Source organism: Trachypithecus francoisi, unplaced genomic scaffold (genome assembly GCF_009764315.1).
Source record: "Trachypithecus francoisi isolate TF-2019V2 unplaced genomic scaffold, Tfra_2.0 Lachesis_group10, whole genome shotgun sequence".
Taxonomy (NCBI): Eukaryota; Metazoa; Chordata; class Mammalia; order Primates; family Cercopithecidae; genus Trachypithecus; species Trachypithecus francoisi.
In genome coordinates, this window is record NW_022681455.1 from 25,806,062 (window position 1) to 25,828,289 (window position 22,228).

General features: G+C 39.7%; 1 protein-coding gene and 1 pseudogene across 10 annotated transcripts in view; both read left to right on the forward strand.

Annotated features, from left to right (window-relative positions):
• CARMIL1 (capping protein regulator and myosin 1 linker 1) overlaps positions 1 to 22,228 on the forward strand; it is a 347,932-nt gene that overhangs the window by 136,140 nt on the left and 189,564 nt on the right. For all 10 annotated transcript variants that reach the window (XM_033216407.1, XM_033216412.1, XM_033216416.1 and 7 more), the window contains 3 exons: positions 5,128 to 5,178; positions 11,006 to 11,065; positions 20,456 to 20,577. In XM_033216407.1, the coding sequence (XP_033072298.1) occupies positions 5,128 to 5,178; positions 11,006 to 11,065; positions 20,456 to 20,577 (233 nt within the window). The remainder of the gene's footprint in view (positions 1 to 5,127; positions 5,179 to 11,005; positions 11,066 to 20,455; positions 20,578 to 22,228) is intronic.
• On the forward strand, positions 20,257 to 20,373 carry LOC117088929 (annotated as a pseudogene).

Below are 22,228 nucleotides of genomic sequence, written 5' to 3' on the forward strand. Positions count from 1 at the left end.
TTGTGTTGATAAAACAAGAGTCACAATCTGGCTTGTAACAGTAGTATTTGTAATTTTCACTCTTGCTTTAAAATATTGCTGCCCCATTGTACCCACAAGTGGGTACAGTCTTAGGAAAACTTGGAAGATTTCATCTATTCCAACCCCTATCCCCTTCCACATTTTCTGTGAACTCTTTGTGCCTCTGGAGGCCTTCACTAACCACCAGACACGGGACCATCCTGCACAAAGCTTTTGTGGCTTATCAGTCTTCCTTCAAAGCTTGGGCTCCCTTATGCATGTGTTTCTTTTCAGACAAATTATTTTGATCTGTATCCAACTTCTGAAGGACACTGTGTACTCCCACTGCCTGTAAAATACTTTTAAAGAAAGGGAGTTGACACAGAGGGTCACAGATCATGAACCCTGTTATTGCTGGGGTGAAGGTAGAAATGATCATTAGATCCTCATGTGTCTATCTATAGTTACAAAATTAATATTTATTCAAAAGGTGAATCCATATGAACATTCTGGTTTCTTTTTTCTCCTTTTTCTTATTTTCTTTTTTGTTTGTAGAGATGTAGAGATCAGGTCTTGCTCTGTCACCCAGGCTGGGGTGCAGTGGTGCCATCATAGCTCACTGTAACCTCAAACTCTTGGGCTTAAGAGATCCTCCCACCTCAGCCTCCTGAGTAGTTGGGACTACACCACGCCCAGCTCTCCTCTTGTTTTAAATATTCTGACCCTAGTTCATACCCTGTCAGTGGCCTCTAGAAACTTCCTATGGTGACTGTTCTGGAAAGGGCAGGTCAAGAGAAGACAAGCAGGTCACCTGACTTCGTCCCTTCCCCACTCCCCATCCCCCATCCCCCCTCCCCCACTGGTAGTGGGAGAGTTATTCCCTAAAGTACAACAATTGTCAAAGAGTGGAATGGACAGCTGGTTCCTTGTGCTAGTGATTGCTGATGTATTTCAGTTGTTTGGGTGCATATTTGAGATTAGTTTTTAAGACTTATTAATTGGATTCACACAGGGGACCTTGTAATCACTTAATTACCAATGTGCTTATTGTGTAATGATGTCAAAAGGTATCTATGTTTGGTTCATACTTTGTTCACATTTTTCTGTAACTGTGTTACAAATGAAATACTTTTCCAGAATGCGATCTTTCTTCTGTGATTGGTGTCTATTGTCTTGCAAAAGGCATAAATAAAATAACAAGTTCTCAAGTGATTCTCATGGAGAAAGGGCTGGGGAATGGAGGGCAGAATGAAGGCGGGGGGAGGGGGGGGGCTCTGGAAGAGGGAAAGGAGATGGAGCAAGATAGGGTGGGGTGTGGGGGACACTGGCAGCAGTAGCAAAGAGAGGGGTCAAAGGAGGGGTGGGGAGCCAGTGAGGAGAGGCACAGATAGACTGAGAGATACATATGTAGAATCATATAGACAGATACAGAACAGAGATGAGAGAGAAATTCAGAGAGATAGAGACTAACAGATGATGGGAGTGCATAGAAAGAGACAGAAGGAGACACCAGACCAGTAGGGATTGATCCTTTTCCTTATGATATCCAAACATCTCTCATTGTACTGCTAGTCATTTTACATGTTTGCTTCTTTCTGGCTTTAAAGCTCCATGACTCATCTGTGTTTCCATGTGTGTGGACTATTGAGGAATCTGTTTTTTGGAGAGGTGAGATTTGACAGCTAGTATAAGTCATTAGAAACGCCGTCTCTGGAGCCAGACCATCCAGGCTCGAATCCCAACTGCCACCTACTTGCTGGGTGACCTGCACAAATTACATAATCCCTATGTGCCTGTTTCTTCAGTGGGGGTTATAATAGTGTTTTCCTTATAGGGTGCTGTGAGGATTAAATGTGGTAACATATGCAAACCTATTAGAACAGTGTACTCAACAGGTACTGGCAATTATTACTATGTGAAAGGATCCTGGATTCCTTTGAAGGAAAGTTCACAGAGTTAAATATATATATATATATATATATATTTTTTTTTTTTTTTTGAGGCGGAGTCTCGCTCTGTCGCCCGGACTAGAATGCAGTGGCCAGATCTCAGCTCACTGCAAGCTCCGCCTCCCGGGTTTACGCCATTCTCCTGCCTCAGCCTCCCGAGTAGCCGGGACTACAGGCGCCCGCCACCTCGCCCGGCTAGTTTTTGTATTTTTAGTAGAGACGGGGTTTCACCGTGTTAGCCAGGATGGTCTCGATCTCCTGACCTCGTGATCCGCCCGTCTCGGCTTCCCAAAGTGCTGGGATTACAGGCTTGAGCCACCGCGCCCGGCACCATGCTTCTTTTGATTATCTGATGCCTGTTATCCAACCCTGTGTGTCTCATGCAACAAAATGCTCTCTTGCCCTTTTGCAAAAGGCCTGCAAACTCTTAATTCCCTGAGTACTGCTGTATTAGCCAAAGATTAACTAGTGCTGATGACAGAGGAGTTCAGTTCTCCAGGGCATACTTGGATTTAAACAGAGCATTTTAAAAACTGTTGGAATGTTGAAAAAGGTACTCCTTCAAGCTGAGGGCTTTGTGGATCTCTCCCAGTCATGGCTGCCCGGGGCTATCCCTTCCTACCTTCACTGTAACTGATCTTCCAGGGGCTAGAGCATGAGGAAGCAGGATTGAGTAGTAACATGTAAATATAGCCTGGTGGTTAAGAACATCGGTTCTGGTGTTAACAAAGCTGTAAGATTTCAATTATACTCTTCTTAAGAACCTTTTGAACTCTGATGCTTTTATAAACGATTTCTGCTCTCATTGAATGACCTTTAAGTGAGTTCATCACTGAGTCTCAGTTTACTCATTTGTAAAATGGGAATAATGACATCAAATATATTTGTTGTGAGGATTAAAGTGTGCCACTCTCCTCCAAGATATTCACCTATTCATGGCACATGGGAAATGCTTGACAAAGAGTAGCAATGACTCAGGGACAGCTTTATGGCCTGCAATCTGTGCAGTTGCACAGGACACATCTGCCAGTGTCTAGAGCACAAGGAGTCACGATTGAGTAGTAACATACAGATATAGTGTGGTGGTTAAGGACACAGGCTTTGGCATTAACAGGTAAATGCAGCCAGAAAGTGGCAGAGCCAGAATCTGAATGTAAGTCTTTCTGATTCCAAAATTCAAGCTAGTAGCTTGACCAACAGTCCCAGTTTCCTGGGATGCAAGATTCTCAGCCCTGAAACTGGAAACATCTTGTGCAAAGAGCTGGACACCCTACAAACAGGATGCTTTCTATCCCAAGCATGTGAATTCTGTTTCTCCCCTAATTATATGACCTTGAAGTGAGTTCATCATTTCCCTGAATTGGGTTAATGCCTTATGGTTATCATCTTGAAATTCTTAATCATATTTGAACAATGTCCCTACAGATTATGTAGCCAGTCTTGCTACTACCGGGCTACACTTGACCTCTACGTACTCATCCTGGCCATATTTCGTCCCTGTCCCTCTCCTTTCTACTGCCTGGTGCTTTGTCCCATTTCCTTGCCCCCAAGGCCTTAGGAGGGTATTAAAAAAAAAAAAAAAAAAAAAAAAGGATAACTTCCTCAGGGAAAAGCAGTGATTTGGCTCACAGCATATGGAATATTCAAAGATAGACGTCATCTGTTACCCACACTTTTATGAGACTGACACACTGCCTGTAGCATTGAGAAGGCACTTGTTGCCTACACTTTTAGCCGTCATTTATTAGTGGCTTCCTAGGGCATGCCAACTCTAAAATCAAGCTGCAAAAATGATACCAGGTAAAAATTGATCCTGTGAATAACTGTGATGGTGGCATTTGGGTGAAAGGTCTTGAAATGGGCTCTGTCTTTTCCCTCAGCTTTCCCCACCTACTCGTATCACACTCTCCCAGCCAGTGTCAGATTACTTCTCTTCTCGTCTGTCTCGTAAATAGTTCTGACTTGAATTATCCCCTACCATGACGACATATGATTATTCAAAGAAAGATTTTATAGAAAATGCACTGTTTCTATTCAGAGTTGGGAGACTAGGGAAAGGCATAAAGCACGCCACGGGGCATAGCATTGATTCATTTTCTGTGCTCAGCTTAGCTGTTCAAGCCCGGGGTTGTGTCTGGGTAAAGCTGTTTGACTTTGGATAAGTCCTTTAACAACCTGAGGTCCCAGTGTTCTTGACTTTCTACAGTTTTGTTCTAATCTGGCATTCTTAAAGTAGCACATAAGCATAACTTGCTAAATAAGCACCACTTGCTAAATACAGGCTTAGTGACAAGGAAGTTATTTGGAAAATGAAAAAAGGGCAATTCTCCCATCAGGACTTGAGAAACCTTGGAGGTTTCTTTCTTTATTGAAAAGACTCATGAGGCCTGCCCAAATCTCAAAGTTGCAGAACGGAAAGTTTTGCAGTAAGCTTCATGGATGTGGGATCCTGGCTCAAAATCTGAACTCCTAGCTCAGCCCCTTTGTATTCATGAGGGCCTCTGCTAAGTAAAGGAACCTATAGGCATATGGGACCCCACAGGCTGTATGTATGTTCTTAGCTGAACATGAAAAAGGAAACTTCCATAAATGTTCTAAGACTGAGAGAGACACAGCTGAGAAGCAAAGTTAGGGATGATTTTTTGGAAGCTTAGCCTGATTTCGCTCTGTGCGTTATATAATACGTATATTATATAATATATATATAAGCCTGATTTTGGTCTGTTAGCTGGAGTACAAAGAATGGAAAGCAAGAGGGCAAATGTGGGTGGTGGGTGTAATTTGGGAAGTGCAAATGAGTACTTAGTTGTCGTTTTTTTTCCATTAAGCTTACTGTTGATATAGTGAGACTTGTGACTATATATCTGCATTTTGATATCACAGAGACCTGTTTTACTTAATCTGAATAATCTGTTGGGTTTTTGGGCTGCTGACAGGCCTGTCATCTTGAGATTTTACCTGTGCTTTGTTCCAAAAGAACTTTGATACAGGAACTCTTTAAGTTAAAATTAATTCTATGAGACCAAGAAGCTGTCCCAGGTCTTAGTTCTTCTTACATGACAGGAGCCAAGCCACGTGGCCTTCTGAGGCTTCAGTATCATTAAAGTCCCGTGGAAACACCAAAGCCCACTGGGCCCACTTTGTGGCACATACTGATGCTGCTGCTTCTGTCTTACAGGTGCTTACATCATGCCGAGCCTTCCTTGTAACAGCGCGAATCCCCACCAAGGTAGGTGTTCATGAAGTCCTTCCTTCAACACTCACACTCACTCAGTGCAGACTCACACATGCACACGCATGCAGAGTCACTCATGCATTCTTAAACATGTGTGCACACATACACACTCACATACTGCAACACAACACACACACGCCTCACTTACATAGACTTTTGATTTAAGCTGTGTTCAGATTTCTCTTAGCACATTCAAGTTTTCCTTCCTTCTTCCCAGAAGCACCTAAAGGCTATAATGACAAACATCTTTTTTACTCCTTTGTTCCCTCTCTCTGTGTAAAGTCATCCCAAGAAAATCAGTGAAGGATTTTGTGCTGTTTGTCCCTAAGGCTCCATGTCCCAGTTATTTTTCTCTCTCAACTGGGGCTTGATTTCTACTTTATTCAAGTCTACTTCTTATTTCCTTTGGATCAGTACTGGCAGATTTTTCTAAGACTGTAGACATGTGGGAAATAACCTTCATAACTCCAAAGAGTACATTACCAGAAATGTAACCATCTCAGCTGTTCTCCGTTTACTCTGATGTTGCCTGTAAGAAATAACAAGGCGCCACTCTGTTCTTTAAAAGAGATATATAACATTTTTCATGAGATGTCCTTCATTACTTGGTGCAGAATTCGATCTGATAGTTTGTGAATTAATCATAATAATGACTTACTTTGTTTATGTTAACTAAAAGGAGTTTATCATTTTTATAGGATATGGACTGAATGGTCATAGGAAATTGGGATTTTTTTTTCCTAAAAAAGTGATAACATTTACTGGAGTGTTGTTTTAGTAAATAACTTGATCCTTAACAGAATCTCATGAGAGCCATAAGTCTTATTATTATCCCTTTTATTGATGAGAGAACCGAGGCCCAAGGAGGTTCAGTAACTTGACCAAGGTTAAACTTCCACTAATATGTGGCACATGTGTGATTCTAATCAAGGGAGGCTGGCTGCAAAGCCTCTGCTTCTGCTATTGCTAGAATCTAATAAGTTATTTACTAAGTATATAAGTATACAGTCTCATTTAATTCTCACAGTAACCTTGTAGGTGAGTGATTAGAAAATAGCTAAAAGATGCGAAGTTGGCTAGTCTAAAGATTCACAAGTGATGAATGGGAGAAAGAGAAATTAGACTCACCATGTCCTACTTATTTCGACTTTTTACTGAGCTGAACTGCTTCCCCTGCCGGCATATCCAGGAAAATGGGTAAGGTCTGGTAGATGCTTTCAGCCTTATCGTGCTATGATGTTTGGGCCGCAGTGTTATTTGCTCATTAGTCTTTTCTTGTTTCTTGAAATTTAACATTTAGCCACTGTTTTGTAAATTCTGACTTAGGTGCCAAGTTAGGGTGCTATAATGTTATTGGTACAAATGAAATGGATCTTTTGGGACTTGCAGTCCTATGATTTGCATGATTTGCACAGACTTTTGGGAAGATGCCAATGCAATGTTTGCTAGTTATAGGCTTAGGATATCTGTGGCTTTTTTTTTTTTTTTCTTTTTTCTGATCATACAAATGTTAACTTTTATAAAGTTTCTTCAAGAAATGAGACTTTTGGCCCAAGCCCCTTTAGATAATATAAAGTGAGCCTATATGTTTATTATGTTTTGTAAATAAATTATGTCGATGAAGTTAGACTAAACTATACATTAAAATACCTGAAGGCATGATATGAGGACTTCAATTAGACATTATCCCACTGGTAAGAAATTAATTACGGAAGGAAATTTTATGGGCTTAGGAAAATATTCAAGCACTCTATTGAATAGAAGACCCCTAAATAATATGCATACCCTAACACGCTGTGACACAGTGGAAGCGCGTTACCTCTTCTGAAGTCACCTGCCTGCCTTCTGCTGGATGACTTTATTCTGCTGCCTCCTTGCTCTGCCCCTGAGGAAAGGCTTGGCTCCATCCTGTGATACATATAATGTTTCAGAGCCAGCCCCTGGCCAGGGTAGTTTGAACATTGGTTCTGATTTCTGATATTTTCACAAATAAAGAAAGGCAGATTTTCTTCCAAAGTGATCTGCTTGCAGCTTTGCAGCTTTCCCCCTTAGAGAAGGCTGGTTTTAATGTGCCACCTTACGTCTTGACTGAGAAGTAAAACCAATGTCAACAATAGTAATTTTCTGGAGAAATAATTATATTTAGAACATTAGTGTAAAGCATTGACTATGACATAGATGTTTTCTCTTTGGGAGCCGATTACTTAAACATGCTTTCTTTTGTCATTTTATTGTGAAATATACAACATGTATAGTCAAATGCACAAAACAGAGATGTACATCTCAGTAATTAACTACAAAGCAAATAGTTCTGCAGTCACACCCACATAAAGAAATAGAACTGTCCTGTCACCCCAGAAGGCCCTAACTTTTCTTTCAGGGGGTGGGTAATTATGAGATCAAAGAAGGGTTTGCAGAGAGGGCAGGTTGAAAAATTACCCATCAGCCAGGCAAATAAGGGGTTTTATACTGATCAAAAGGCTTAGCAGTTTGGAAGACCACAGTGCATTTGGGGAGTTGGAGTGCGGGCTGAGGGTTGTGGAGGAGGCAGTGGTGGGAGGGAAACAGCCCAGCAAGGCAGTCAGGGCTGAGGCCTGGCTGAGGGACTGACGCGTGGACTGCTGCCTGGGGAAGAGCGGGAGTTACTGAAGACAGCCTCTTTATCATATTTAGATCTGCTCTGTTGTTTGTGGGATGGGCACTGCCTTGCCAGGGTGTGGGTGAGAGGTGAGCAAGAGATTGGTGGAAAGGCTATTGACAATCTGGGTTAAGTTTTTCCTCTTATCTAATAATTCACTAATTTCTGTGGTGATATTTAATGAGTGTAATTTCTAACTGAAAAATGTCCTCAAGTCTTCATGCAGCCTACGTCTGCCTCAGCTTCTTCTTAACTAGTCTTCCTGCTTCTTCCTGCCCATAAATCTAATCCAGTGACATTGTTTAAATTGTCTTTGAGTGGGTTGAAGTGGAGTGGATGATGGGTTGTGGGGACTAGGAGCAAAGGCCTAATAAAAATAGCCATAGGTGAGATAAGAGAATGATTTGAACCTTTCTGTGACGTCTTTCAGTATGTTTTAGAGACTTCCCTCCCCACTTTTAATAATAACCCGGGGCCGGGCGCGGTGGCTCAAGCCTGTAATCCCAGCACTTTGGGAGGCCGAGACGGGCGGATCACGAGGTCAGGAGATCGAGACCATCCTGGCTAACACGGTGAAACCCCGTCTCTACTAAAAAATACAAAAAACTAGCTGGGTGAGGTGGCGGGCGCCTGTAGTCCCGGCTACACGGGAGGCTGAGGCAGGAGAATGGCGTAAACCTGGGAGGCGGAGCTTGCAGTGAGCTGAGATCCGGCCACTGCACTCCAGCCTGGGCGACAGAGCAAGACTCCATCTCAAAAAAAAAAAAAAAATAATAATAATAATAATAACCCGGGACTTCGACTAATCACAGATTCAGCCAGTCATTCTTATTGATTACTAATACTGCAGAATCTGCTCCTTTTAGTTTCTTCCTTGTCCTAGTTTTTTAACACCTCAATGCCTTTGCAAATTCGTTTTCTTCTGCCTGAATTTCCCTCTGCACTCCTTGTTTGCTTGAGGAACTTGAAGTCATTCTTCAGGGCTTACATGAAATGTCACCAGTCTTTCCTGCCTCCCCAGCACTTTGTTATTCTACTCAAGGGAAAGCACTCAGGTACAGTAGAAGCATCTTAGTTGACCTCCAACTAATCTTGCTGAGCCAAATTGACCAAAGGTGGCCATTCCTATCCCTGATGACGCTGACTGATGCTGGCTCCTTTTTCATAGCTGTTAGCGTGTAAGAGAGGGTATGTGCTCACACCTATTCACACCTGCTCCCACCCACTGAATGAGATGCTTATTGAGGGTCATGGGTTTATTCCTAAACCTGTTTATAGCAGTTATAATAGCAAATGTTTTTAGTGAAACATTTTAGTGAAAGATATTTTATGTAGCAATGAAATATGAGTGCAAAAGAAGAATATCTATGACATTGAATATTGATAAAAATGAATTACTTAAATTGCTGTTTTAAAGACTAGACAACTTTATAGTTGGGGGAGGGGTGGTGAGGAGCATAATAATCTAGAAAACGTCTGCTGTCATACTGCTTTTCAAGTATTTTGCAGTTCTGCATTTTTAAAGAGACTTAAATTGGAAGCTGGAAGCCATGCTTGTGAGTATGGCTTATGCAGAAAGGCCACTGGAGGGCCAGCCAGTGGGCTTAACTCAAAGGAAAACTTTGGCGCAATATTAAAGGATAGTGAATGAATATTTATTCATAAACTTTAAATTAAAATAAGAAAGGTATGTATACTTTTTAGAAAATAATTTCCTGCTTTGAATGACTTTTCAAAACCAAATTATGTATAGATCTTGGTAATCATAGGTAAGAAAACTTCTACTCTAATTTAATGCCTGTAAACGTGTGCCTTAAATGCTGCCTTTAACTCTTGGAGGACAAAACAAATGTCTCAATCCTCTTTGTATTTCCAATACTGGCACACGGTAGGCTTTTCATAAGTGTTTGTCAGTTGACGAAGTGAATAATGAATGAGCGAGTTCTCTTTCTATTTCCAGAGCTCATCAGTATACTTCGTGATGTTTAACTGGAGATTCAGGGGTTTTCTGCCCAGTATTTACTTCCCTCCCCACTATTAATAATAACTTCATCAGTATACTTTGAGATGTTTAACTGGAGATTCAGGGTTTTTCTGCTCTAAAATTTATTCTACCAATGTATCATGGTACAACATACCACCAGGGAGCAGAACTAAATCCCTTGTGGGTTTGGTTCTGGATGTGTTCTTTTATCATTATATTTCTAGGTTTAATGTGGGAGGGTAAAATAAATTGATCCAACTTGGTCCCCCGCTGTCTCTAGCTCCATGCTCTGTGATTATTTGCGGAAATGGGAAAAACTGGGAAGAAAGATTAGTGGCTCTTCATCAGGAAAAACAGGTAAAGAGTGAAAGACTGGGGATATTTTAAAGAAAAAAAAAAAACCTGCTGATTACAGGAGAAGAGAGGAGCACTTGTTAAAATAGAAAGGAAACAAATAATCATTTGTTTACATGCAGAGAGAGAGGACTTTTGTTTAACTCTGTGCATTTCATCGAAACACAACTTAAAATTCCTAAATATTGTATTTGTGTAAATATAGATTTAATTTGGGTAAACATAGATTTATTTCTCTAAATCCATTCAAACTATGAATTTTTATGGAAGATAGTAGAAGGATGGCTGACTCTGATAAGTGGTCAGAGTGTAACAAATAGCTAAAGGTTTAGAAAGAAGGGAAAACCAACATTGACTTTATCCTGATAGGACTTTCTGAAGCAAAATTTTGAAGTGAAAAAGGGAAAAAAGTGTTTAGATGGTTCCTTCCATACATTCATTTTTCAGTGAATAAATAGTGGATAAGTGCAAAAACTTATTAGGTTTGTGCAGAAGTAATTGTGTTTTTTGCTATTACTTTTAATGGCAAAAACTGTGATTGCTTTTACACCAACTTCTACTATTGTGTTTGTCTCTGGATAAAGTTTTAGAAGTTGAGCATGCAGCTTCCTTTCTTTTCTTTTTTAGTAAAGTAAGTAATACTTTTTCTGAAATTTAATAAATGATGTTTCTGTCTTGTTGAATGAATGGAGATATTAAGCCAGCCTGCCTTCAGAAGATGCCCAATGTCTTATTTGCTCTTGGACTGTTTCTAGTTGTAGGATTTTTTTTTTTTTTACCTTGAATTTTATGTTTTAAAACCCTCATTACAGGTCTTTTCTTTCCTCCTTTCCTCTCAATTGCAGCTTGAGTTAACCTTCAGCTACTTGGAGATTCATGGCGTCATCTGCAGCAAGTCAGCTCAGGTGAGTGTGAAAACAGATCACTGCAAGGTCATCTTTCTTGAATTCCTGAAACCCTAAAATGTTCCTTGAGACAATGTGGATAAACAAGGTTAGGGAAGATTAAATTTTCGAAATGAGAGACTCAACACTGGCTGTGTGAACAGGAGTTGGAAATTCGTTCTGATAAGGAAAACACATTCTCCATAACTCAGTTTGTGAAGAACTAATTAGCTCTTATAACTGGCAATGTAAACGTGAGAGTACTGTTCCTTATAGAGTTTGTACAACATGCTTTGACACTAAAATTTCATAGCAATTACATAGTGTACTATATAAGGTTTTAGTGGGAATATAGTGATAAATGAATTTTTTGGAGTTAATAAAATGCAGATTTTAAAAAATAGCTTTATTGGGCTGTAACTAACTGCAGTAAACTAAAGTGTACAATTTGATAAGTGTTGACATATGTATGACTCTCTCGGCCCTCTTCCCCATCTGTAGTCAATCTGCAGGTATCTACTTTTGATTCCTGTAGAGTAGTTTGCATTTTAAAAATTTTATGTGAATGATGTCATACAATGTATACTCCTTCCTGTCTGCCTTCTTCCAGTCAGTTTAATTATTATTATTTTAATTTTTAATTTTATTTTTAGTTCTGGGGTACTAAAAATGTGCAGGGTGTGCCAGTTTGTTACACAGGTAAACGTGTGCCAAGGTTTGCTGCACCTATCCACCCATCACCTATTAAGCCCAGCACGCATTAGCTATCTTTCCTAATATTTTCCCTCCCCCAACCCCAGTTTAATTATTTTGAGACTGATTTATTTTATCGCATGTCTCAATAGTTTATTCTTGTTGTTGCTGAGTAGTGTTTAATTGTGTGGCTGTATTACAGTTCGTTTATCCATTCACCCGATGAGAGGGACATTTGAGTTGTTTCCCATTTTGGCTATATTGAATAAAGCTGCTATGAATATTTAAGTACAAGTTTTTGATTGGACATGTACTTTAATTTCCCACGTGTAATTACCTAGGGGTAGAATGGCTGAATCATATGATAACTATATGTTGAACCATTTAAGAAACTGTCACACTTTTCCACAGTGGTTGTACCATTTTACATTGTCACCAGCAGCATATGAGAGTTCTAGTTCCTCCACATCCTCCCCAACACTGGTATAGTCAGTCTTTTTAATGTTAGCCATTCAACAGGTATGTAGTGCTTTTTCATTGTGGTTTTAATTTGCATTTCCCTAGTGACAGAACATGTTGAGTATCTTTTTATCTGTTTAATTGCCATCATGTATTTCCTTCTGCCATTACAAAAATTGGGCTGTTTGTTTTCTTATTGAATTTTGAGAGTTTAAAAAAAAACACATTCTGGATACAAAGCCTTTATCAGATATCTTCTCTCAGTCTGTAGCTTGTCTTTTCATTCCTTTAACAGTGTCTTTCAAATAGCAGAAGTTTTTTTTTTGTTTTTTTGTTTTTCTTTTGAGACGGAGTCGCTTGTTCTGTCGCCCAGGCTGGAGTGCAGTGGTGCAGTGGCGGGATCTCAGCTCAGGGCAAGCTCTGCCTCCCGGGTTCACGCCATTCTCCTGCCTCAGCCTCCTGAATAGCTGGGACTATAGGCGCCCACCAACATGCCTAGCTAATTTTTTGTATTTTTAGTAGAGACGGGGTTTCACTGTGTTAGCCAGGATGGTCTAGATCTCCTGACCTCGTGATCCACCTGTCTCGGCCTCCCAAAGTGCTGGGATTACAGGCATAAGCCACTACGCCCGGCCAAAGAACAGAAGATTCAAATGTTGATGAAGTTCAATTTATCAATATTTTCTTTTACGGATTGTGCTTTTAGTATCATATTGAATAAATCTTTGCTTAACTCAGGGTCACAGCATGTTCTATATCTTCCAGAAGTTTTACAGCTTTAGGTGACACATGTAGGCCTATGATCCATTTTGAAATAACTTTTGAATATAAAGCTATGTATAGATCAAAATTTTTTTTCATTTGTCTTTTTTCTCATATTTATATTATATGTACTTGTTCCAGTAACATTTGTTTGAAAGACTATTGTTTCCTCACTGAGCTTGTTTTCACCTTTGTTGAAATTCTGTAGTCCGTTTAAGTGTGAATCTATTTCTGCACTCTTTGAATCCCATCTCCTTGCTACTATCTTCTTGCCACTCTTGTACTCTATTATTGTGGCTTGTTTACAACAAAATTTGAAATCAGATAGTGTTATTCCTCCAACGTTTTTCTTCTTTTTCAAAATTGTTTTAGTGATTCTAGGTCCTTTGCAATTCCATGTGAATTTTAGAAACATCTCAGTTTCTATAAAAACTGGCTGGAATTTTGGATGATGTTACAATGAATTTTTAAATCACTTTGGGGGAGGAACTGATGGAATGTACAGTCTTCTGACCTAAGAAAACTATATATTTCTCCATTTGTTTCGGTCTTTTTCAGTTTTCCCTGACTGTATTTTGTTGTAGCTTTCAGTGTACAGGTCTTACACATCTCTAAATTCATTCCTAAGTGTTTAATATTTTTTGATGCTGCTATAAATTGTGTTATTTTTAAAATTTCAGTTGTCTCTTGCTGGTATTAGAAATATAGTTGAGTTTTGCATGTTGACCTTCTATCCTGCTATCTTGCTTTACTCATGTATTAGTTCCAGTAGCTTTTAAAAATAGATTTCATCAGTATTTACAAAAATGATGTCATTTGTGAATATGGATGAGTACCTTTTATTTTTAACGTGGGTGTCTTTTATTTCTTTGTCTAGTCTTACTGCTATTGGGAGATATTCCTCTATTGGTGTCATACTCCTACATATTTTGCTGGGTGTGCCAAGAATTTAGTGCCATGACTACTCTTTGCCCAGGCTATTTCTCAGGGTTGATTGCAGTGAGCATCCTTGTGGGATGGTGGAATAGTTCCCTGTTGAACAAAGAACAGGCTTGCTTACTTCTTACCATGAAAACAGTAGATTTCCAATGTCCAAGGGTTCCTTTCTTGTAAGCAGCCTACTGTGTGTGCAGGCATCCATCTGAATCCCTTCATGTCACCATGTGGGAGGGCGGGGGGAATCTATCCAAATGTGGTGCACATGCCTTTTGTTGTGCCATTAATCATAAAATCCTATGTCTCTGACCCAGGTGTCTCCTGTCTTCGGCAGCATCAATGAAACAGTAATAGGCTAACTTACTGGCTTACAAGTAGGGTAAAATCTCAGACCTTGACAATTGTTCTGGTACCTACAGGACAGTGCTGAATGAAAGTGGCAAGATCAGATCTTCTTGGCCTTTTTCCTCGTCTTTGAGGGAATGTATTTATTCTTTCACCATTAAGTGTGATGTTAGCTGTAGGTTTTTAAAATAGATGCCCTTTGTCTGTTTTAAGAAGTTTCTTTCTATTTTTAGTTTGCTGAGAGTTTTAATCAGGAATTAGTGTTGGATTTTGGCAAATGTTTTTTCTTTGTCTATTGAGATTATTGTGTGGTTTTCTTTCTTTTTTTAAGCTTCTTAAAATGGTGAATTATATTGATAATTTTTTAAAATATCAAATATTTTATTCCTGGGATAAGTCTCATTTGGCCATGATATATTATTATTATTATATATATATTTTTGAGATGGAGTCTCGCTCTGTCACCAGGCTGGAGTGCAGTGGCACAAGCTTGGTTCACTGCAACCTCTGCCTCCTGGGTTCAAATGATTCTCCTGCCTCAGCCTCCTGAGTAGCTGGGACTGCAAGTGTGCGTCACCAAGCCCAGCTGATTTTTGTATTTTTAGTAGTTACAGGGTTTCACCACGTTGGCCAGGATGGTCTCAATCTCCTGACCTTGTGATTCGCCCGCCTCGGCCTCCCAAAGTGCTGGGATTACAGGCGTGAGTCACGATATTATACCTTTTATATATTGTTGAATTCCAAGTGTTAAAATTTTGTGAATAGTGTTTTGCATCGATGTTTGTGGGAGTGATTGGTTTGTCATTTTTTTTTTTTCTAACATTTTTGGCTGGCTTCTCTATTAGAGAATCATGGATTTATAGAATGATTCTATGTATTTCTTCTCTATAGAGGAGGAAGTAGTTCCTCCTCTTAAGTTTTTTCTGTTGAGGTGGTAGGTGGTATTAATTTTTGTCTTAAATGTTTAGTTGAATTTACTGGTGAAGTAATTTGGGCCTTGAGTTTTCTCTTTGAGAAGGTTTTTTTTTTGAGACAGGGTCTCACTCTGTTGCTCAGGCAGGAGCGCAGGGGTGCAATCTCGGCTCATGGCAACCTTGGCTTCTTGTGCCCAAGCAGTCCTCCCAAGTAGGGACTATAAGCATGCACCACCATGCCCAGCTAATTTGGGTATTTTTTTCTAGAGACAGGGTTTCTCTGCATTGCCCAGGCTCGACTCAAACTTCTGAGCTCAAGCGGTCCATCCCCCTTAGCCTCCCAAAGTACTGGGGTTACAGGCATGAGCCGCTGTGCCTGACCAGGGAAGGTTTTAAACTGCAAATTCTATTAATGTTCCTTAATGATATAGATCCATTTGTATTTCTCTTGTTGAATGAGCTTTGGTAGTTTGTGTCTTTTAAGAAATTTGTTTGTTTTATGTAAGTTGTTGAATTTATTGAAATAAAGTTGTTAACAATACCCACTTGTTATACTTCTAATACCTGTTGAATATCATTCCCAATACTGGTAATTTGGTTATCTCTATCTCTTTCTGTTTCAGTCAGGTTAGAGGTCTACCAATTTTTTTGATCTTTTCAAACACCTTTCTTTTTGGTTCCATTGGTTTTCTTTATTGATTTCATTGATTTTTTATTTCCTATTTCATTGACTTTTGCTCTGATCTTTATTCTTTCCTTCTACTTTTTGTTTTAGCTTTTAAAACTACAAAGAGAGAGAGAGAGTGTGTGTGTGTGTGTGTGTGTGGAGTTTGTTGATAATGTTCTTTAAAATTGACAAAATCGTCACTGTGTTTTTTGAGATTTCAAACAAACTCTTGGAACTTTTCCACAGTTCATCTTAGAGCAATGTTTTATCTTATGTGTTTATCATTTTCCAGAAACTGGAGTTTGAAAGAAAAATCACAGCAGCATATGTTTGCCCAAATGGTCAGACATATGCAGGAGTGAATGATCACTCATGAATGATGACATAATGATATAACCAGGGTCTTCTTGCTGGTCTTAATTCAGGAATGTTGATGTTTATGATTTGAGAGCTGGGATGGGAGCAGAAGGGCATTAGGGAAATGTTAATGCCAAGGTTATGTTCAAAATATGATTTCACTGTGCTATTTAATTATGAGAAAGGGTGTTGATGCAGCAAGACTAATTTTCCTATGTGGCTGCCAAAATTGGTCTTACCACACTTGTAGTCTTGCCCCTTTCAATATGCCTACCACTCAGAGGAACTATGTATAAAGCCGTCTGTCTCAGCCCCTGTCAGTGTCAATACCAAAGGAACAGATTTACAACAGTGCTTCAATTTAACTTTGTCCCACAGTATGGACCTTTGAGATGAAATTATAGTGAACATTGGCACTGCTTCTATAAATGGCCTAGCAGTTCAGAGACTGGCAATACCAGTAACCTAATGGTATTCAAAATTTGCTGTGTTTTGGAATTGCCTGAGATTGTTTTTAAAAATATACTTTCAGCAGTACCCTTCTGTCTGTCACATCACACTTCCTCATCCTCCTCATACACACACAACATATACATAGGACAGTTAACGATAACATACGTCTGCGGTGGACGTTTGTTTTTTTTTTTTAAACAAGTGCACCATTTGATTCTGTTGCATTCCAAAGGTTAAGAACCAGTGACCTGTGTAACCTCTGGTTCCTTGAAGTCTCTAGTTTTGATTTTCTTTTATATAAAATCATAAGGATGGGAGTGTCTACCAGGGGCACTCAGAATCTAGCCTTGATTAGGAATTCTTTTGTAATGTTCTCTGGGATTTATTTTTTTCTCCTTGCTATTTTTTATTATCATTTAATTATAGTTCGTAAACTCGGATAAAATTCCTGAGACTTACCCACTGCATTGTGTGTAAGAGTGAGTGATTGCTCTATAGAGTTAGTGAAATGTGACTTTTACTATTGGTATTTTCCCCTTTCTTCAGAAATGTGGGAAACCTTTATCTTATTTTACACGTCTCTATGCCACATTATTTTCTGGTGCTCAAGTTCTATTGCCTTCATGGTATTTAAGTTGAGGCCAGCAGTTATATAGTTTTGTAGTTATACAATTTTTGAACCCTTTTTTTGTACAACTGAATACCTGCTATGATTTTATTTTTTAATTATAGGGTGAATTGTTTGCTATGTCACAGAATGATATTGATAAGCCACCCACCACCCATGGGTATTTCTTTTTTTTTCTCTCTCTCTCTCTTTTTTTTTTTAGACGGAGTCTTGCTCTGTCGCCCAGGCAGGAGTGCAGTGGTGCGATCTCAGCTGACTGCAAACTCCGCCTCCTGGGTTCACGCCATTCTTCTCCTCAGCCTCTGAGTAGCTGGGACGATGAGCACCAGCTGCCACACCCAGCTAATTTTTTGTATTTTTGGTAGGGACGGGGTTTCACCGTGTTAGCCAGGATGGTATCGATCTCCTGACCGCATGATCCACCCGCCTCGGCCTCCCAAAGTGCTGGGATTACAGGTGTGAGCCACCACTCCAGGCCCACCCATGGGTATTTCTGATAGAGGAGGGAAAAACAACTCACAGGTCTGTTAGCTGGGGATTAGTAAAACGTGCTGCCCTTAAAGTTTAATCAGGTTGTTCGACCTTAAAAAAGGCGGTAGAGTGGGGTGGGAAATTTGAATCATACATAAGTTACTATGGCTTATGTCTCTGATTATTATTTTAAATGTATATTAGATATCATGGGTTATATACTGCTAGGTGTCTAAGGAAAATGTGTTTCAAACATTCTGTTCCTCCCCAGCTGAAGTGGGAGGGAAAAGAGTATTTGATAGGAAATTTTTTTTTTCTTTTTTTGATGAGGTGACTTATTGTGTTGGTTTCACCTCCATCACTTTGTTGCAGTCTTTACATTATGCAAAGGTGGTGACATCTTACACAGGGTTCTGTGAGTGCTTGCTTGTAAGGTTGAATTGAAGGCCTCATTTCTTCCTCCACCTGTCACCTTTTTTTCTTCTCTGTCATTCTATTCAAGCCTGTGCAATTAAAGATGATTAGGTGTTAAGATTAAGTGGAATTAGAATAAGCTAATTACTAATTACTCGCACCCAAACTGTGAACTGAATAGATGCACTAGATGTGAAGGATGTAAAAGTACCCCTGTAGTGAAAAATATAATTACCCATGGTGGGAAGATTGGGGGTGGGGTGCAGAGCATAGACACAATGGCAAATCAAAAGTGTCTGGCTTTTAAAAACATGCCTATGCATAGATAATGTGCATATGAAAATTATGAGCCTAATTGCACTAAGTAGATTTAGTCTTACTTAAAACATCTTATAGACGACTGGGTTGTTTAGTCTCCAGGTACAATAATGCTTGGTGCCTTTTGCAAGAGGAATATCTCTTGAACCAGCTTTTAGAAGACAAATGGAGCCTTTGCCTAGAGAATTTTAAAGGCTTTGCCTTTCATTTCTTGAGGAAGGTGCTGAAAGATAGGAATTTTAATTTTTTTTACATTCAACTAACTAGCACAGAAGTGGTGTTTATTAAATACTTATTGACAGATTCTTCTGGAGGTATTTATGAAAAAGTGACATCTTAAACATTTACATTATTTATTTCCTTTAATCTCATCATTTTGACATACCTTGCATTACTTTTCCTTTTAACAGGCATATGTTGAAATACTTACATTATTATTATTTTCAGTTTGGGCTAATTTTAGGAAAATCTAAGGCAAAATCTAAAAACTGCATTGCACATTATAAACAGTGTTCTCCATCATATTTTTGTATAGATAAAGTAAGAACAGGAAGTAAATGTATGAGGATATTTTGATGAAGTGATAATCTAAGAGGATTGAATTTTATGGGAATTTTTTTGTGGGGTGGGAAGATGGGGTTTTGCTATGTTGCCTGGACTGGTCTTGAACTCCTAGGGTCAAGCGATCCTCCTGCCTCAGCCCCCTGAGTTTCTGGGATTACAGGCATGCGCCACCACACCCAGTTTACATGAATGTTTTTGTTTTTGAGATTAAATAAAATGGCATCTTTTTTTAAGTGGCTGAAGTTCTTCTTCTTTGTAATGTGTACATCTTCAACTTCTTTACCCCTTTTGTGACCTGCCCTCCTTTTCACAAGTTAATTTATACTTATTTAGAGGACTAGCTGTCTGAGTCTCAACATTTTTTGACATGTATTTTGGACATCTCCAGCAATTAATTACAGGAATGAGTCTTAGCCTGACACTAAACCTAACACCAAACATTTTATTAACGTGTTACCTTAATATTCCAAGTATCCTCTCTTCTTTTTTTTTTTTTTTTTTTTTTTTTAAGACAGGGTCTTGCTCTGTCATCAGGCTGGAGGACAGTGGCACGATCTCAGCTCACTGCAACCTCCACCTCCTGGGTTCAAGTGATTCTCATGCCTCAGCCTCCTGAGTAGCTGGGATTACAGGCACGCATCTCCACACCCAGCTAATTTTTTTTTTTTTTTTTTTTTAAGTAGAGACAGGGTTTCACCATGTTGGCCAGGATGGTCTCGATCTCTTGACCTTGTGATCCGCCTGCCTCGGCCTCCCAAAGTGCTGGGATTATAGGTGTGAGCTCACGACCGCACCCTGCCAATTGAAACTTTTAAAAGCATTTCTCTTTTGCTCCCAAGAGCAAAAGGTTTTAACATTTTATTTAAGCATATTATAAGGTTTCTTGTTTTTAAAATGTGTGTGTGTGTGTTTTAAAGGTAGCTTTTAGATTGCCCATGGGTACTCACAGAAAGATATAGCCATATTTATACTGCATAGCAGGGATATAAAAACTTGGTAATACTGCAGCTCAGGAGAAAATCTTGGTAAAAGGAGAGTCATGTTTGAATGTGGGAATTCAGTCTCTGTCATATGGGAGTCTATTTGAATCTGCCAGCTTGGCCCTTGGAAACACTTGCTTCGGTTTCTAGATGTTTCTGACAATACTTACACCCGCTACCCAAACACTTCTTTGAGTCTTAAATTAAGTGCGTCATTTTAAGGAAGTGCTTCTTGAAAAGCTAATACTGTGATTCTTTTGTAGTTCATGAGCATGATGGCTGGGTGTTCACGCACGTATGTGAGATGTGCTACCCTCGAACCTTGTTAAAAAACAGCTAATATTATATTACTATATATCTGTGTGACTATGTGGTTTACAATATTGAAAATAATTTAAAACGGAAGGAACTGGACTCATTCTTAAGAAGTGTCCCACCCGGTTCTTGCAGATGGTTGTGGAAACTGAGAAGTGCAACATCTCCATGAAGATGGCGTCGCCCGAGGACGTGAGTGAGGTGCTGGCTCACATAGGCACCTGCCTGAGGAAGATATTTCCTGGCCTCTCTCCAGTGTGAGTTTCCCTGGGCAGGGTGAGGAGAGCAAGTAACCTGTTCTTCCTCAAAATGGCAAATACAACAATGCTTTCTTTTTACCCCTTCACTTAGTTCCTTTCTCAGACTTTCTCCTCCTGTTAAACATTAAATATCAAAACCCTTACTCAAAACCCTTGTGTTTTGGTCTGAGGATTTCTATAGGACTGTGTCTTATTCTTCAAAGAGCTTGAGTGATGAAGGGATTTGGCAATCCTTTAACTTCACATAAGACTAAAACAGTAACCTTTTAATATAACTCCAGATTTACACGAGTGTGAATTTTACTCACAGCTTATTACCAGAGTGCCAGGGGCTGCATACTTTGTATAGTGGCACCAAGTATAATGTGGATGAAGAGAGAGAGGGCTTTATATTCTTTGCTTTTTTATTTTCAGTAACAAGAAACCTAAAAAAGTTGAATGTAAAAATCCCTTTTTTTCATTGTCCTCTTAGTGTTCTGAAATACCCATTAGGCATATTAGTAAATTTTGTTCATCCATGCCCTCATATTTTTTGTTAAGCTTTTAAAGTTAGGATTATGGGCTTGGATACCTGAGTTTGTAGTTGGGGGGTGTGTGGGTTGCTGGGATGCAGGAATTAGATTGACTGAGGTGAAAGGCAGAGAGATGCTTATGTCTGAAAGCTCCCTAAAATAATAGTTATAGTCAAAATACCCTCCTGAAAGAAGAACAGGATACACAGATGGCAGAGAATTTCCCTCCCATTGCTCTCCCAGAAGGCAGAAATGTATACAGGGAAGGGCTGGAGGCCCCTTGTAGGCATATGTAGCATGGTAACTGTTCCTTGCATGGTGGAGGTGGGAGGGGAATTTTGGGAATAGTTGCCCTTCATAGAACATGCTCCTCCTGCAATGCCTTGCCTGCAAGTTGAGGGACAAAGAAGCAGGAAAACCTAAACTTTTAGTCATTTAAACCTTGTGGATGAGTAAAAGTGGCTCAGTGGGGACAGACACTCCCTTTCAAGCTCTTTGGCCTTAAGAGGCCTGCTCAGTTCCCTTCACAGCCCTTCGCAGGCCTCTCTCTCTTCCCCACGTGGTGGGAGGTGAACACACCAGAATGGAAGGCTGGCCCTGTGCTTGCTAGTTGTTCACCTTGGACTCCTTCCTTCCTGAAGCTTAAGTCTTGTGGTTCTCTGATTATCAGGGTAGCTGGTTGCTGGGGGAGCTAAGTGTCCCTAGCCTCCATTTCAGTGGAGTGGAGAGGGTGAGCTGGGACTGCCCTCTGACTCCTGCTTGGCTAGAATTTCAGGTATGAGGTGTCTTCAAGGCAAGTTCTCCTGGTCTCTAATCACACACGGGCAGTTCTGGAGAAGAAGTGTGGGCAGCAGTGGGTGGTAGGATGTGGTAAGAAGTGAATCCATGGTGGCAATGAGAATTGCCAAGAAGCAAAACTTTCTTAGGAATGGTTTCGACATCATCCTTAAAGCCAACAGAGAACTAGCTAGGGTAATCATGAGTTAACAATAGCTACAACCCATTTTCCTTAAACTACATTTCAGTAATGCAACTTTGTACATGTGTTTCTTTATAATGTGCTCGCTTTCCTTCTAAATTAACACTGATGAAATAAAAAAAATTATTAAGCACCACCTTACTTGGCAAGAGCTTAT